At 39.1% G+C, this 17,043-nt stretch overlaps 1 protein-coding gene across 1 annotated transcript in view; it reads left to right on the top strand.

The window, feature by feature from the left end:
• The window catches only part of DENND5B (DENN domain containing 5B), a 226,603-nt gene that overhangs the window by 140,654 nt on the left and 68,906 nt on the right, over positions 1 to 17,043 (top strand). The window contains exons 5-6 of the mRNA XM_028491163.2: positions 9,916 to 10,103; positions 16,256 to 16,792. Coding sequence (XP_028346964.1) covers positions 9,916 to 10,103; positions 16,256 to 16,792 — 725 coding nt within the window. The remainder of the gene's footprint in view (positions 1 to 9,915; positions 10,104 to 16,255; positions 16,793 to 17,043) is intronic.

The raw sequence follows: 17,043 nt of genomic DNA, 5'->3' as shown, positions 1-17,043 counted from the left end.
ATCACTTTAAATGTATCCTACCACTGCCTTCTGGCTTGCAGAGTTTCTGCTGAAAGATCAGCTGTTAATCTTATGGGGGTTCCCTTGTATGTTATTTGTTGCTTTTCTGTTGCTGCTTTTAATATTTTTTCTTTGTATTTAATTTTTGATAGTTTCATTAATGTGTGTCTTGACGTGTTTCTCCTTGGATTTATCCTGTATGGGAGTCTCTGAACTTCCTGGATTTGACTTACTATTTCCTTCCCATGTTAGGCAAGTTTTCAACTATCGTCTCTGCAAATATTTTCTCAGACCCTTTCTTTTTCTCTTCTTCTTCTCAGACCCCTATAATTCGAATGTTGGTGTGTTTAGCTCTTAATTTGTTTGGTCTGGTGGGTTTTTACCTTTCTCCTTCATCTCTGCATATTTCCCTGTCTTCTCATTTTGTTTAATTTACTGTGTTTGGGGTCTGCTTTTTGCAGCCTGCGTATTTGTAATTCCCGTTGTTTTTGATGTCTGCCCCCAGTGGGTGAGGTTGGTTCAGTGGCTTTTGTAGGCTTCCTGGTGGAGGAGACTGGTGCCTGTGTTCTGGTGGGTGGGACTGGATCTTATCTTTCTGATGGGCAGAGCTGCGTCCAGTGGTATGTTTTGGGGTGTCTGTGAACTTAGTATGATTTTAGGCAGCCTCTCTGCTAATGGGTGGGGTTGTGTTCCTGTCTTGCTAGTTGTTTGGCATGGGGCGTCCAGCACTGGTCATTGGGTGGAGCTGGGTCTTAGTGTTGAGCCGGAGATCTCTGGGAGAGCTCTCGCCGATTGATAATACATGGGGCCACGAGGTCTGTGGTGGTCCAATGTCCTGAACTTGGCTCTCCCACCTTGGAGGCTCATGTCTGACACCCAGCCAGAGCACCAAGACCCTGTCAGCACATGGCTCAGAAGAAAAGGAAGAAAAGAAATAATAAATTTAAAAAATAAAAAGAAATTAAAAGAAGAAAAAATAATAAAATAAAAAATTTCTTTAAATAAATAAATAAAAGAAGAGAGCAACCAAACCAATAAAGAAATCCACCAATGATAACAAGCACTAAAAACTAAACTAAGATAAACATAAAAATTAGAAACAAATCAGTCACAGACAGCAAACCCCAAGTCAACAGTTGCTCCCAAATTCTGCCGCCTCAATGTTGGGAACATTTGTGGTCTATTCAGGTATTCCACAGATGCATGGTTCATCAAGTTGATTTTGGGGATTTAATCCGCTGCTTCTGAGGCTGCACAGAGAAATTTCCCTTTCTCTTCTGTATTTGAATGGCTCCTGAGGTTCAGCTTTGGTTTTGGCCCCGCCTCTGCATGTAGGTCGCCCTCAGGAGTCTGTTCCCCACCCAGACTGGAGGGGGTTAAAGCAGTGGCTGATTAGGGCTCTCTTGCCATCTCAGGCTGGGGAGAGGGAGGGGTACGGTAGTCATAATTGGAATGCGGGGTGGCCTGTGGTGGCAGAGGCCGACATGACATTGCAACAGCCTGAGGCACGCTGTGTGTTCTCCTGGGAAAGTTGTCCCTAGATCTCAGGACCCTGACAGTGGCGTGCTGCACAGGCTCTGGGGGGGGTTGGGAGGGGTTGTGGGTAGTGACCTGTGCTTGCACACAGGATTCTTGGTGGCAGCGGCAGCAGCATTAGCATTTCATGTCCATCTCTGGGTCTGAACTGATAGCTGCAGCTGGTGCCCTTCTCTGGAGCTTGCTTCGGCAGTTCTCTGCCTTCTGTGGGCACACAGGGAAGGAATCCCCTCTCCTAGTGCACCCTGAAACAATGGTCTCTTGCCTCTTCGGCAGGTCCAGACTTTTTCCCGGATTCCCTCCCGGCTAGCTGTGGTGCACTAGCCCCTTCAGGCTGTGTTCATGCAGCCAACCCCAGTCCTGTCCCTGTGATCTGACCTCCAAAGCCCGAGCCTCAGCCCCCAACGCCCACCTGTCCTGGTGGGTGAGCCGACAAGTGTCTCAGGCTGGTGAGTGCTGGTCGGCACCGATCCTCTGTGTGGGAATCTCTCTGCTTTGCCCTCTGCACCCTGTTGCTGTGCTCTCCTCCGTGGTTCCGAAGCTTCCCCCCAACTGCCCACCACACCCACATCTCCGCCCGCGAAGGGGCTTCCTAGTGTGTGGAAACCTTTCCTCCTTCACAGCTCCCTCCCAAAGGTGCATGTGTCGTCCCTATTCTTTTGTCTCTGTTTTTTCTTTTTTCTTTTGCCCTACCCAAATACATGGGGAGTTTCTTGCCTTTTGGGAAGTCTGAGGTCTTCTGCCAGCGTTCAGTAGGTGTTCTGTAGGAATTGTTCCACAAGTAGGTGTATTTTTGATGTATTTGTGGGGAGGATGGTGATCTCCACATCTTATTCCTCCTCCATCTTGAAGGTCCCCCACTGTGTTACTCTTTTTAAAGAACTAACTTTTACCTTTGTTTGTACTCTCATTTTTATCTTTGTTTTCTGTTTTATTAATTTCTGGTTTTGTTTTTTACTTCCTTTGGACCCATCCCACCCCCAGTATTAGCATCTTAAGTATTTGAGTGTTATGTTAGTTGCATCCCACAAGTCTTAGTATCTGGTATTTTCATTATTCAATTCTAAGAATTTTTAAATTTTCATTTATTTTGACCATTTGCCTTTCTCCCTCTTTTTTTTTCTTTTTTGCCTTCTTTTGAAATAACTGAAACATTTTCTCTCATTGCAGTTTTTTTAATTTAATTATTGTAGGTGTTATATGCTCTGTTTCTCTTTATTAATGGTAAACTTTGAGATTTTAACATGAACACTCAGTGTTATGTTAATCGGAATCTTTAAAATACAGATACTCTAAAAATGCTTTGACTCCAATCACCCCCATCATGGCTTACTTGTTATAGTTGTTCAAAATTTTGATAATCCCTCAAATTAGGTATATTTTATATACTTGATTTTGCTTAAAATTACTCATAATTGCCATTTAAAAAAAATTCACATTCAATTTTGTATCTTAGGTATTTCTTCTGGGATTAGTCTCCTTATTCCTAAAGTGTATCCTTACAAGTTCCTTAAATGAGGTGGCATTCTCTATTAGATTTCGTTCATCTGACAGTGTTTTAAATTTGTCCGTGTTTTTGAAAGATGGTTTCATTGGATATTAAATTCTATGTTGAAAGTTTTTTTTTCCTCTCTCTCTTAGCACATTATATTCTACTGTCTTCTGGTTTCCATTGTAGCCATTGAGAAGTCATTTATCACAATCACTCTAATTGTCATTCCTTGGCCAGAAATCTATTTTCATTCTGGCTATATATATGATTTTCTGTTTGTCTTTGGTGTTCTGTATTTTGACTGTGATTTATCTAAATGAGGGTTTCTTTATTTGTCCTGCTTGTGATTCATTGTGTTTCCTGAATTCTAGGGTTAATATTTTTCACCAGTGTTGGAAAATTCTTAACCATCTTTCTAAATTTTACTTGCATCTGTCTTTTTTCTTTTTTATCCTCCTGAACGTTAATTAAATGTGTTACTCTGTCTTGCTCAGTCTTCCATATCTCTCAACCTCTTTTTCTATCTCTTTGTCTCTGTGCTTATTCTGGTTGATTTATCTCCCACCTTATAAATTCTCTTTTTATCCATGTTTAATCCATAGTTAACCCTTCCTTTGACATTTTAATTTCAGTGGTCCTATAAATAGTATTACTCCTAATTCTTCCTTTAATTTCCTTAAACATATTAAACATACATATTTTATATTCCTTCTCAGATAAATTCAATATCTCATGAGTTGAGGATTGAGGGTTTATTCCTCCAGGAAGGGTTTGTATTTTCTTTCACCAGGCACCTGAATTCACTGGCAACACAGGTTTACTTTAAGTTAAAATTCTCACTCTTAGTCTTTCTTTGGGCCATACAGATAGCATGAGAACCCCAAACATCCTTGAAAACTAGCCAGTAGGTAGGAATTCACAGGGAGGCTTTTTCCCCCTTCCTCCCTGGGCCACGGCCAGGGCCAGGACAGACTACTTTCCTTGGCAATACAGATTTTGGTTTTGTTTTTTCCTTTCTACAGGTTTTTGGCCTTTTAGGTCTAGCTTTTTGCAAGAGGATCTACCATCTTAATTCCAGCCCTTCTTGGACTTTGTCCCTCAACATGCACAGAAGTAAAACCGAAGCTCTAGGCCACCTTAGATCAGTAAACACTCCAAAGACAGCCAGACGTTTGAGTTTTACCACACTGGACTCTTGCTCACATTTTGTTCCCAGCCTCCAATGACTTCCCTTATTTTTATTTTTTAAAAAATTTATTTATTTTATTTATTTATTTTTAACTGCATTGGGTCTTCATTGCTGCGCATGGGCTTTCTGTAGTTGCTGCGAGCGGGGGCTACTCTTCATCGCGGTGCATGGGCTTCTCATTGTGGTGGCTTCTCTTGCTGCAGAGCACAGCCTCTAGGCACGCGGAATTCAGTAGTTGTGGCTCGCGGGCTCTAGAACACAGGCTCAGTAGTTGTGGCACACAGGCTTAGTTGCTACGCAGCATGTGGGACCTTCCCAGACCAGGGCTAGAACCTGTGTCCCCTGCATTGGCAGGCAGATTCTTAACCACTGCTCCACCAGGGAAGCCCCAACTTCCCTTATTTTTTTTGGCAAATTCATAGTCATGTATTGGGTGTTATATAGCTATTTTATTTACCATTTGTAGATTAGTTTTGGAGTCCTAGTCTGCAACACTGCCATAAATAGAAATGTTTAAAAAAGATCACTGAACTAAAATTAAAATGAACAGATTGATTGTGACAGTTATTACAGAATGTAACAACTGCTAGACATATTAATGTAACTATTAGTAATGTAAAATAGGAAAATAATCCAGATCTTTTTTCTCTTTTACCAACAATTACCAATTATATTTAACCTACATTAAATAATTTAAGTACATAGTATGTGCATAAATACTTTGTTTTTATTTTAACCTTCATTGAAACAATAAGATACTACGTTTCACATATCCTCATGAGTGTTAGAAAATTATATTTTTATGAATGTATAGATATATATATTTATAGGAAGCTGTATTTTATTTAAAATTATGAATTAAACAAGACCTTTTAATTTAGAAAACAATTCTCAATGAATATATAGTTCATTGCCTATTTTGCAAACCTATTTGACTTTGAAACGTGTATACTTTTTTAAAAAGTCATCTCATATCAAATAAATCCTTTTCAAGTCAGATTCAAATTATTTATTCTCATAGATCCATTTTGGGGGGATTCCACTTCCAACAGATTATTTCCATATAGATTATATTCAGCAAGTTTTAAAAATTGTGGTAAGAAAAAAAACCCATAAATTTACCATCTTAACTATTGCTTAGTGAAAAGTTCAGTAGCATTAAGTATATTCACATTGTTGTGCAACCAGTCTCCAGAGCTTTTTCATCTCACAAAGCTGAAACTCTATACCCATTAAACAATAACTCTGCATTTTGCACTCCTCTTAGCCCCTTCCTGACAATCACCATTCTTCGTTTGTTTCTATGATTTGACTACTTTAGATACCTCATGTAAGTGGAATTATACAATATTTGTCTTTCTTTGATTGGCTTATTTCACTTAGCATAATGTCCTTAAGGTTCATCCATGTTGTAGCATATGTCAGGATTTCCTCCCTTTTTAAGGCTGAATAACTTTCCATTGTCTGTATATGCCACATTTTGTTTATCCATTCATCCATTGACGGATGCCTGGATAGTTTCCACCTTTTGGCGACTGCGAATAATGGTGCTGTAAACATAGATGTACAAATAGATCTTCAGCACTCTGCTTTCAGTTCTTTTGGGCATATATACCCAGAAGTGGAGTTTCAGCAGGTTTTTAGTACTTAGCTGCTTCCTGCTGCTGCCAAATACACTTTGGTTTTCTGTGTTGATAATATAGATATACTTTTAATAGCTTCAGTATATTTCATTATATAACTGGCCATAAATCTAACCCTTTTGTTAGTTCCTTAGGGTATTATAAATAGTTTATTGCTATAAATGACACTTTATACATAAGCGTCCATGTACATACGTTTTTGTATATTTATGTGATAAATTACTAGAATTGCTGGGTCAGGTGATCTGTATATTTTTTAAGCTTTTGGTAGATATTGCCAAGTACAAAGCTCTAGCAATTTATGCTGCCTTTATAAGGCAATGTATGAGAATACCCTTTTCTCCACACCATTGCTGTGATTTTCTTCTTAATCTGTCAATCTGATTAAAGCAAAATGTAGCTCACTTTTCAGCCATCATCGAGGGTGATTTTTTTTTTATGTTCATTTGAATTTGTATTCTGCCTTTTGTGATATCTTTGTGAACTAGGAAGGTAAGCTGAATTATGCATGGGTCCAAGCCCTCAAAGCCAGCCTGGCTCAGTTAGTAACCAGTCACTGCCTTGGGTTAGTAAATGTATAATCTTTCAGCTGCATCAGGATGTTCACCAGAGGTGTGCTGTACACCACCATCCTCACACCTCCACTGGCAGTGCTTCGCAGTATGTAGACCCCAATAATCATGGCCTTTTCATGGGGCATTGCACCACCAGCCAGCGCTGGACCTGCTCTGTGTCACTCAGCCATCTCCTCAGCCTGCAACATGGGTCCTGTGCCCCCAACCTCCAGCCCGCTGGACTGTCCCCACGGGGGCTGACCTTATTCTCTACAGTGATGCTGGTGGATAGGGGCCGAGACCCAGGGATGAGACAGTGGAGGCCACGCCATCTCAGGGTCTGTGCCTGTGCCACTGCTAGGCAAATTTTTGGCAGTATGTTTTATTGTATAACATAGGCAAGCATAATGTCCAATAGTTTTATTTCATTTTACATGTCTTAGATGTTAACATATTAATTTCTTAGTACACATTTATTGATCACTCACTATGTAGTAGGTCCCGTACCAAGTGCTAGAAATTCTGAGATTAAAAAATATCGGGCTTCCCTGGTGGCGCAGTGGTTGAGTCCGCCTGCCGATGCAGGGGACACGGGTTCGTGCCCCGGTCTGGGAAGATCCCACATGCCGCGGAGCGGCTGGGCCCGTGAGCCATGGCCGCTGAGCCTGTGCGTCCGGAGCCTGTGCTCCGCAACGGGAGAGGCCACAACAGTGTGAGGCCCGCGTACCGCAAAAAAAAAAAAAAAAAAAAAGTGTATGGCATTTAAACCAATCTTGAGAACGCAGAACTGGAAAAAAGAATAGATATAGAACACCCACAAGTTGGTGGAATTGTGGTGAAGGAAAAATAAACCATGTGTATCAGTCTTTCATGTCTACTAGAAGAGGGGAAAACATATAATTTATTTTCACTCCCCAAGTGAAAGTTTACCATAATCAAAGGAAGAAAATAGCCCAAGATGCTGGTTTCCATTCCTTAAAGAATTTGTGTTTCCTTTGAGATTGAACATTTTCCATCAACAGCAAATAAAGTAGCCAAACTGCTAGGGATTTGATATGATGGCTTAAAACCCTCTGCCTTTCAGGATAGGTCCAATCAGGAGACAGATTAAACCACACAGTAATGTAAATAGAGGAATGTAATAAGAAGAATTATTAAACTATAGTAGGAAACTATAAAGACATGAAGAAAACCCTAAAGGGTACCCTAGGAAGGACACACTTGGAAGGGGACCCACTTCCCAAGGCCGAGGTTCATATCTCACTGAAGAAAGTGTGGTGGCAGCTCATTGGATGGTGGAGGTCAGTGGGTTGCCTGGGCCAGAGCTGATCCTCAGTCACCAGGCAAGCAGAAGACAAACCTCCCAGGTCCGAGTGAGCTGTGGCTGCTGAGAAGGCACACAGAAGTTGTCAGGGCTCCAGATGGCTGTGAGATATGAGTGTGCCGTATCCACATTAGGAGGGCCCAGTGACTGAGGCTGCCCACTCTGGGCGTGTGGCCGGGGAAGTGGGCCACCAGATGTCCTCACATATCCACACCAGTGATCAGCCATGCGGAAGGAGCAAGGACACACAAAACACTGCACCTTGCCCACTGCACTCCAAAACCGGGGAAGAGAAGCGCTTCCTCCTGCAGTGTCTCTCCGCTGTCCTCTACTGGCAAAGTTTTCTGGTGTGTTCACCATAAAAGAGAACATGCTTACAGTCCAGTCCATTTTCATAGACCACCTATGGAGTGATTTGGAGCTCAGTAAATAGATCAATAGATAACTGGCACAGGATCTGACTGCTTAAAACCCTGAACCTTTCACCTGTGTCTGGCTTTTAATTGAGAAAGAAATAAAAAAGCCCCTGACACCCAGGAACTGATCGAGCACTCAGCTCAGCCTCCCTGTCACTGTAGACTGATTGGATGCTCATAGCTGAGCCATGTTGTTCTGTAGAGCATAAACGGTCTCACGGGACCATCCACTCCAAGCAAGGTCACTGTGCAACCCACAAAATACCAAACACCCTCTTCCCTCAAGCTGCCTGGTATTTGTTTTTTAGAAGTACTCCTGTAAACAGGTTTTCACCTAAAATTTTATAACGAATCAAATAAGGAAAATTTTAAATACATGTAGGCTATGGATAGCTGATGATTCGTGACCACAATCCCATTGTAGACTATTAAAGGTAGTCATTTACAGATTATAAAACAACACAAGAAAAAATTTTAATGGAAAACATCCTGCTTTTGCGTGGTTGGGTGTTCTTTGAGTTTGATATGAACCAAGTAGCCTCGGATCATTTCCCTTAACCTTTTTAAAAAGACTTCCCCAGAGTCTTACTCCCTCAGATTTTACTGTATTTGTGCGCAATAAATTCTGTGAGAGAATTATTATAATTCCACAGTATCCATTCTGAAAACCAAACGTTTTTTGGTAACTCATTTATTGGCAAAATGAGATCTGAACCAAAGTGACCCTATTTAAGTTCTTTGAGTATACTGGGACAGTCATATAGTTTGCTGCAGAAACATTAATGTATTTGATTATAGGGTGCTGCCCTGGATATTTCAAGTATGTGTGGTATGCACAATATTACCTTTCTAAGTTAAAAAAGAAAAAATCTGAATTCTGAAACACATCTGCCTCTGAAGGTTTAAATAGGGATATAGACATATGTATGCATAGCATCCATGGCAGAGTGGTTTTAGAGGCCACTTTATTTGTAGCTTTGTGAGTTGATGAATGTTCTAAACTTATTGTGGTAATTTATTTTGCTGTTTATATATATATCAAATCATCATGTTGTACACCAAATGTTATATGTCAATTATATTCAATAAAACTGGGGGTGGGGTGAGAAGGCACTTTAATACTGTGGACAGTTTTTAGTTTTGGTAAATTAGTTCATGTAAACAAAAAAACCAACCTCTAATTTTCTGGTACCTTTCACTTTGTCCCTAGATTTGAGTTGGAGGTTAATACAGGAAGTGTGACTATGAATGCATATATCTGTTGATTTCTTGTACCCACAAAATGAAGGCTAAAATAAATATAATAAGGATAACTGTAGGCTATAGCCATGATCATTTATACAAGAAAAACAGAGCCTCTGAATTGAGGATTGCATAGATATACATGTATATAAAAAGTGATCAGTAGCAATATTCTTACACATTTTCAATGGGAGAAGTGCCGAGAGCAATTTTATTAGTTCTTATTTGCTTTGCATTTTGAGGGACTGTCAATTCACATACCAGTGTTTTCAGAAGCAAAGAGCTTAATGATGTTTCCCACCTACTCATACCCCCTTAAAACCATTCAGTGAAACCATTTAACTCTTTAATTACGGTGGAATAGAGCAGACCTCTTTTCTGCATGGTCATGAAGAAACATTTTACTTATTTATTAGCACACGAATTTTTTCTGGAGATTGATATTTTCAAGCTTAATGCAGTGATTATGTTTTGACTTGTAATCTTCCCCTCCATTTTTGTTGTTGCTGTTCTGTACAGATTATCAACGCCTGATGACCGTGGCGGAAGGCATCACCACACTTCTGTTCCCATTTCAGTGGCAGCATGTTTATGTGCCCATCCTCCCTGCTTCTCTGCTACATTTTCTTGATGCTCCTGTCCCTTATCTGATGGGCCTTCAGTCAAAAGAAGGAACTGACCGTTCTAAGCTAGAACTTCCTCAAGAGGTAAAAACTTACAATGAACGATGAAGCGCTTGCTGTTTGTTGATTTAGGTCAAGCCCACTTTTGTTAGATAGCATTGTCTTTGTCTGAACTGAGTCTCTGGCTATTCTGAATCTTCCAAGTAGGTCTAGGCCAGAGGCTCAGCCGTAGAATGCAGATCGTGACTCCTGATGGTTATTATATGACATAGTCATTAATTAAACATGGATCAAAACAGGACAGTGGCAAATTTTCACAGCTGTAAATTTGTGAAGATGGAGCAGTAGTAGTATTATCTAGGAGCTTTATTATTTTAATAACATTTTCTTTCTTTTTCCCTATTCCTGTTATAAATTTTGTTTTTAAGTGGTACAGCCCAATTTTAACATCCTTTAAATTATTGTATTAATTGAGGTGAATTTGATTCTTGACCTCTATCAAATGAAAAGTAACATCTTTCAGCAAGCTAGGGATCATGGAAATATTAAATACTTTAGTAGTCTGTTTTCAGACGTAAGGCCAGTTACCAGCTTTTTCTAAATGTTAGCTTAGCTCGCTGGTTGAGATAAAAATTCTAACCCTTAGCTTTTAGTCTACCTTAAGATTACTATGCTTTCTGTGTGTTATATTTTCAAATGTTGTTTCAGAAGAAAATAAACAGGAATTCTTGAAAGCATTTTGAATCTAATTTTTAGCTATTGTTAATGGTACTCAGAATTGAAATGTAAAGCCTTTGAGTTGAAATATTGATGAGAGTGCCATGGCCTATTAAAAAACATAAAATGGTTAATTACATTATATTATTCGCTATTTAATTAGCACCTTTCTTAATAAAATCTTTCATGCTGTGCTTCACTCTTATTTGTTCTTATTACCCATAGAGATTCTCATTTTAATAAATGAATTTAAAATAACACACTAAGCCACGGACGTTATACCCAGTAATGATTCCTGTAATCATCCACTGCTTACTTTATTCTAATGAATGTTTCCCTACCCAAATTAACATTTTTGTTCAGGGGAAAATAGCTTGATTCGGATCATATAAAATACACATGCAAACTGTTTTGCTCTTTTTGAGCTTGTGCACGTTCTCTGCTTCTCCCTCTCTCTTATACCTCTTTTTTTCTAATACCTGAACTCTCATTTTCTCTTTTATTAAATTAATCTAAGTATCCTGTTGGTTCAAAGAAGTAAGTCCTTTAAATTTTTAAGGAGAAAGAAATAGACTAGCCAAATGCATTTTGTTTTAAAGACTTAAACAGTGACATGTTTTAGCTTCTTGTTGAGTATCTGATCTGGTCTCTTTGCATGTTAATTAAATGATATATTTTTAGACACATAAATATTATCTTTCCATTTTTGCATGAGTAATAATTGTTGAGGAATTTTAAATGCCACCTTGATGTATTTGTTGTCAGGAAATCTTTCTGTCTCTATGCCTTTGTGTATCCTCTGACTCTAAAAATAAACAAACTTAAAAATTCTGAAAGCTCTTACAGTAATGTCTGTGATTTTCTAATTTTTCATTCACTAAACCAACACTATTTAATAAATATACATACTCATGTATTCAGAGTAGAATAATAAGAAATAACCTGAATCAGCTGTGAAAATAGCACTGCTTCTGTATAGAAAGTATTCATTAGTGCATTACTGCTTTATAAGAAAAGGCTAATAGCATATCACTTTGCTCTGGTTTCATTTTACAATGAGATGAAATAATCTACTCCACAGAATTTGGAGGAGGAAGTGGGTATAAAAATAGTCATTTTTAAAAAGTGACTGGTAATACCCTCCCTTGTCTTGAAAACTGTAAAATAAACTAATAGCTAAAAATAGTGAGAGGGCTTCTTAGAATAGTTGTGAAAATAAGTTTACAAAATGATTATTTTTAAGAAGACATGATTTTAGTTGTTAGCTAACTAATGTAACTACATAGACTTATGATTAACTACCCACTCACTTGCCCCATGATTCCAAAATGATAGGCACAGGTAGCCATTTGTTATATTGTTTTGGTCGGGGGGAGGGGGGGAGAGTGATGGTGGAAGGAGGTAGCACTGGGGATTAGCTGCATAGACTGTACCTCAGTTTCTACCTTTCTTGCTCATCTTTACAGTGAACGGTAGACAAAAAAATCTAGGGAAAAACTGAAACAGCATTGCTTTGCTACTTTCTTTTTGTCATATCTTGTCCTAAAATTTTATGAAAAGGTTAAATGTGCCCCTCTGGCTTACCCTTATACCAGCTTAACTTCAGCTTTTGAGAAACCAGGACTCTTACCAAACATGAAGAGGGCTGCCCTGGACTCACATACCTGGATACTTCTTCCTCTTGCCTATATTTTTAAGGTTCCACAAAATGACAATGTCCTTAAGCCTTGTTCATTCATTCATCAAACAGTTGTATCATACACTACTAGTGTACAATATACTGGGAGACATCTAGAGAAAAATGTCACCTTTAAGAGGTGATTTCTGATTTCCAAAATAAGACATTTACAAATATCAATAACACAGGCTAAAAAAAAAAGAAATAAGAGGAATGAAAGAACTAAGAATATATACAGAGGAAATCAAGATGCCTTTAGGATAGGAACGGGAAGCCTTCCTGGCAGAAGAGATCATTAAGCTTCAAGTCTTTGTCCCCTACTTTTGAGGGAATGTTTGTTGTTTTTAATTGGAAGTAATTACATATGAAGGCTTCTGGGCAGTGTTAATCAGTAAAAATATAGAAATATTTAGTTCTAGGGACTTCCCTGTTGGTCCAATGGTTAAGACTCTGTGCTCCCAATGCGGGGAGGCTGGGTTCAATCCCTGGTGGGGGGACTAGATCCCACATGCCGCAACTAAAAGCGCCTGCATGCCACAACGAAGTTCCCGCATGAGGCAATGAGGATTCCGCGGGCTGCAGCTAAGACCCGGCGCAGCCAAATAAATAATTAAATATTTTTTAAAAAGAAATATTTAGTTCTAAAACATCATAAGATTGAGATGTTGAGTATATTTTTCATTCTTGAGTTCTTAAAATTTTATTTTAATTTAATGGTATTAAAAGTGAGAAACTGACTTAGAATACTGTATTGTATGGAGTTCTTATCTGTTTTAGAAAAAGGGCTTTTTGGTTTTTCTTCAGTAAATTTTTATAACACAAGTTTACATTCCCTATTTCTACTTTGTAATAATCAAAGCCCCAATTCAGGCCCCTGTAAGTCAGCATAGGAGGGTGAGAGAGACTCGCGGGAACATGAAGACAGGCCCGTAGCTGTGGTGCTGGAACATCCACCTTGCCACACATTTTTGGCTCAGCAGTTGGTTACATGAGCATAACAAGCTTTAAAATTTCCCCAAATGTATCATTTTTCTCTTTTCACAGGGGAAGGAGAGGTATAGAAAAGGATAGCAGGAAGGCATTAATGAAGGATACAGTACAAAATGTAAGTGGTGAGAGGTTGCTGGTTAACATTTAGATTAGCAAGTTAGTGAATTTTTTCTTCCGTTTTTAAAGATATTGAATCATCCATTTGAATTATGGTGACCTAGTTTCTCCCTTTAAGCCTTACAATATATCCTACTTTCTAGAGACTGTAAAAACATATATAAAGATGTGGATTTAAATAAAGCTGTAATAGCACTACTGTCTTCAGTAAGATGTGACTTCAGCTGTTACTTTATTTAGAGAATACTATTGACATTGGAGATGAGGCATAATGGAAAAGAAAAAAATCCCTTAAGCTACCAGGCTGTTTGAGGGTGCGTACCTGGAACAGGTGTCAGGAAGTCACCTACCTTCTTGGGCCTCAGTTTCTTCATCTGCAGAATTAAAGGGTTGGATTCAAAGGTTATTTTAGGCTTGAAGAATCACTGTTGATTCTGTTTTTGGATGGTGGAAAATCTTGAGTTTTTATCAATCTTAATTTGGAATTTTGCTATACTTCTTGCTCATCAGTATCTAACATGAAGAACAGGTATCAAACAAAAGTAACAGGGACTTACCTGGTGGCGCAGTGGTTAGGAATCTGCCTGCCATTGCAGGGGACACAGTTTCAAGCCCTAGTCCAGGAAGATCCCACATGCTGCGGGGCAACTAAGCCCGTGTGCCACAACTATTGAGCCTGTGCTCTAGAGCCCGTAAGCCACAACTACTGAAGCCCGCAAGCCTAGAGCCCGTGCTCCACAACAAGAGAAGCCACCGCAGTGAGAAGCCTGCACACTGCAACGAAGAGTAGCCCCCCCCACTCACTGCAACTAGAGAAAGCCCGGTCGCCGCAATGAAGACCCAATGCAGCCAAAAATAAATAAATTAATTAATTTTTTAAAAAAAATTTGACTTCAAAAAAAAAAAAAGGAGAGAATAACAGAGACCTAATTGTTTGCTCTCCTGTTTTCATCTTACCTTGGCATTCAGGATCAGAAGACAGTATGAATTCTGTCCTTGCTGAGCTTTGACTTCAAAAAAAAAGAAAGGAGAGAATAACAGAGACCTAATTGTTTGCTCTCCTGTTTTCATCTTACCTTGGCATTCAGGATCAGAAGACAGTATGAATTCTGTCCTTGCTGAGCTGGGGGCATTGTTGAGGGGCGGGGAGATGGGGAAGCATGAGGTGAGGCTTCCTATTCTGTTTATTGACTTCACCCCATGCCTTGTGTCCAGCTACTAATGCAGTCAGGATCAGTTTTATGTGATGGACTACCTTTCTCCCCTCCTCCTCCCCAGTTTAGGAGCTTAGTTTTCCTTTACTCTGACAACCTTGTTCTGATCAAGAGGGTATGGACAGTAAAGGTAAAATACTGGGGTTTTTTTTGTTTTTTGTTTTTTGTTTTTTTTGTGGTATGCGGGCCTTCCTCTGTTGTGGCCTCTCCCGTTGCGGAGCACAGGCTCCGGACGCGCAGGCTCAGCGGCCATGGCTCACGGGCCCAGCCGCTCCGCGGCATGTGGGATCCTCCCAGACCGGGGCGCGAACCCGGTTCCCCTGCATCGGCAGGCGGACGCGCAACCACTGCGCCACCAGGGAAGCCCTAAAATACTGTTTTTGTATATACTGTCATCAAGTACCTGAGGGACAATCCAAATTTTAGGCAGGTACTTAGCCCCTTGAATTTTCTATATCTATTTGAAAGATATTTAAAAGTCTTAATTCAAAATCCAGAGTGTAAACAAATTCAAAAAACATTTCCTCTTATTTCTGTCTCCTCTTTTCCTCAACTCAAAAATGTTCAAGTCAAGTCTGAGTTACCCAAGGGTTAGTCACTTATCTTTCTCTAGGCACTTGCCTCCACTGCTCTCTGCCTCCCGCTCTTTGTCCAGTGGCTTCTGAAATGGTTTTGCCATGTAAGAGGTTGAAGCTAATTTTAGATAAAGTGAAAATTTGTGGATTTTCTGTGGACTGGATTGCTCTTTGCTAATTTATTCCATTTGGGGGTACTACAGCTGCTAAATTTTAGCAGTTATTGTTAATTCTACATTATAAACGGTGTTAGAGCAGTGGAATGGCATAGAAAGTTCAAGCTCAGTAAGCATTTTATTTTACCCAGTGCCTAATTTGTAAGGTACTATGAGTCTGTGTGCTTTTACCTGTCTAAGGAAAGCCTATTCGATGCCATGTATTACAGAGTTATATCCAGATTATAATAAACTGATGAGACCCAGGGGAAATGATTCATATGTATTAAATATATACTTACATATTTCCTCACATAGGGAAAAATGCTGGCAACAGAGATTTATTTTTAAAGAGTAAAATATTCTTAACTCTGAGAAGGTTAACATAAAAGACATTGCAACCTTTTCTTTATAAGAGTTGATTTTGTTTATAATAGTTGGCAAGAATATTTTAGAACATAAAATTACTATAAAACCTGTGTATTTTTAAGTTGATACTTTTAGCATTTTATTAAGTGAAAGTTTTTTAAATTAATTTTTTAATTGAAGTATAGTTGATTTACAATGTTGTATTAGTTTCTGCTGTACAGCAAAGTGAATCAGCCATACGTATACATATATCCACTCTCTTCTAGACTCCATTTCCATATAGGTCATTACAGAGCACCAAATAGAGTTCCCTGTGCTATACAGCAGGTTCTTATTTAGTTATTTTTTATATATAATAGTGTGTATATGTCAATCCCAATCTCCCATTTAAAAACCTTTGTATTTCTTTTTCCTCTTTCAGGCTAATTTGTGTTTTGTGGATATTGACAACCATTTTATTGAGTTGCCTGAAGAATTTCCACAGTTCCCCAATAAAGTAGATTTTATCCAGGAACTCTCTGAAATTCTTCTTCAATTTGGGATCCCTCCTGAGGGCAGCCTACATTGTAGTGAGAGTGCCACCAAGCTAAAGAATCTGGTTCTGAAAGACTTGGTCAATGACAAGAAGAACGGCAACGTCTCTGCTAATAACATTAGCATGTATGAGTTACTGAAGGGCAACGAAACCATAGCCCGCCTCCAGGCTCTAGCCAAGCGGACTGGTGTGACCGTGGAAAAAATGGACCTCTCTGCCTCTTTGAGTGAAAAAGAAAAAGATTTAAAACTGCAGTGTGAAGAGGCAGAACTAAGGGACTACCAGCTCAACGTACAGCTCCGAGAGGTCTTTGCTAACCGCTTTACACAGATGTTTGCAGATTATGAAGCGTTTGTGATTCAGACCGCCCAGGACATGGAATCTTGGCTGACCAACCGGGAACAGATGCAGAACTTTGACAAAGTAAAAAGAAGCAGAGTTTCCCTTTTTATGGTTCTTAGTGGGCTATACATTACTGATTTTGTTAACTTTTTTAAAATACAGATTTTTCCCCCTCTCCTTTCCCTTTAAGAACTCTTTTTTACCAGTATTTTATACTATATAAAATAATTTCACTGGAAAGTATAAATCAACTAGCTCATTAAGCTGCTCATTGAATTATGTATTTAATTGCCTTTAACCTTATTTTTACTTTTTTTTTTTTTTTTTTTTTT

This window comes from Physeter macrocephalus, chromosome 6 (assembly GCF_002837175.3).
Source record: "Physeter macrocephalus isolate SW-GA chromosome 6, ASM283717v5, whole genome shotgun sequence".
Lineage (NCBI taxonomy): Eukaryota > Metazoa > Chordata > Mammalia > Artiodactyla > Physeteridae > Physeter > Physeter macrocephalus.
The sequence above is the reverse complement of the archived record's forward strand: the minus strand, read 5'-3'. Positions and strand labels throughout refer to the sequence as shown.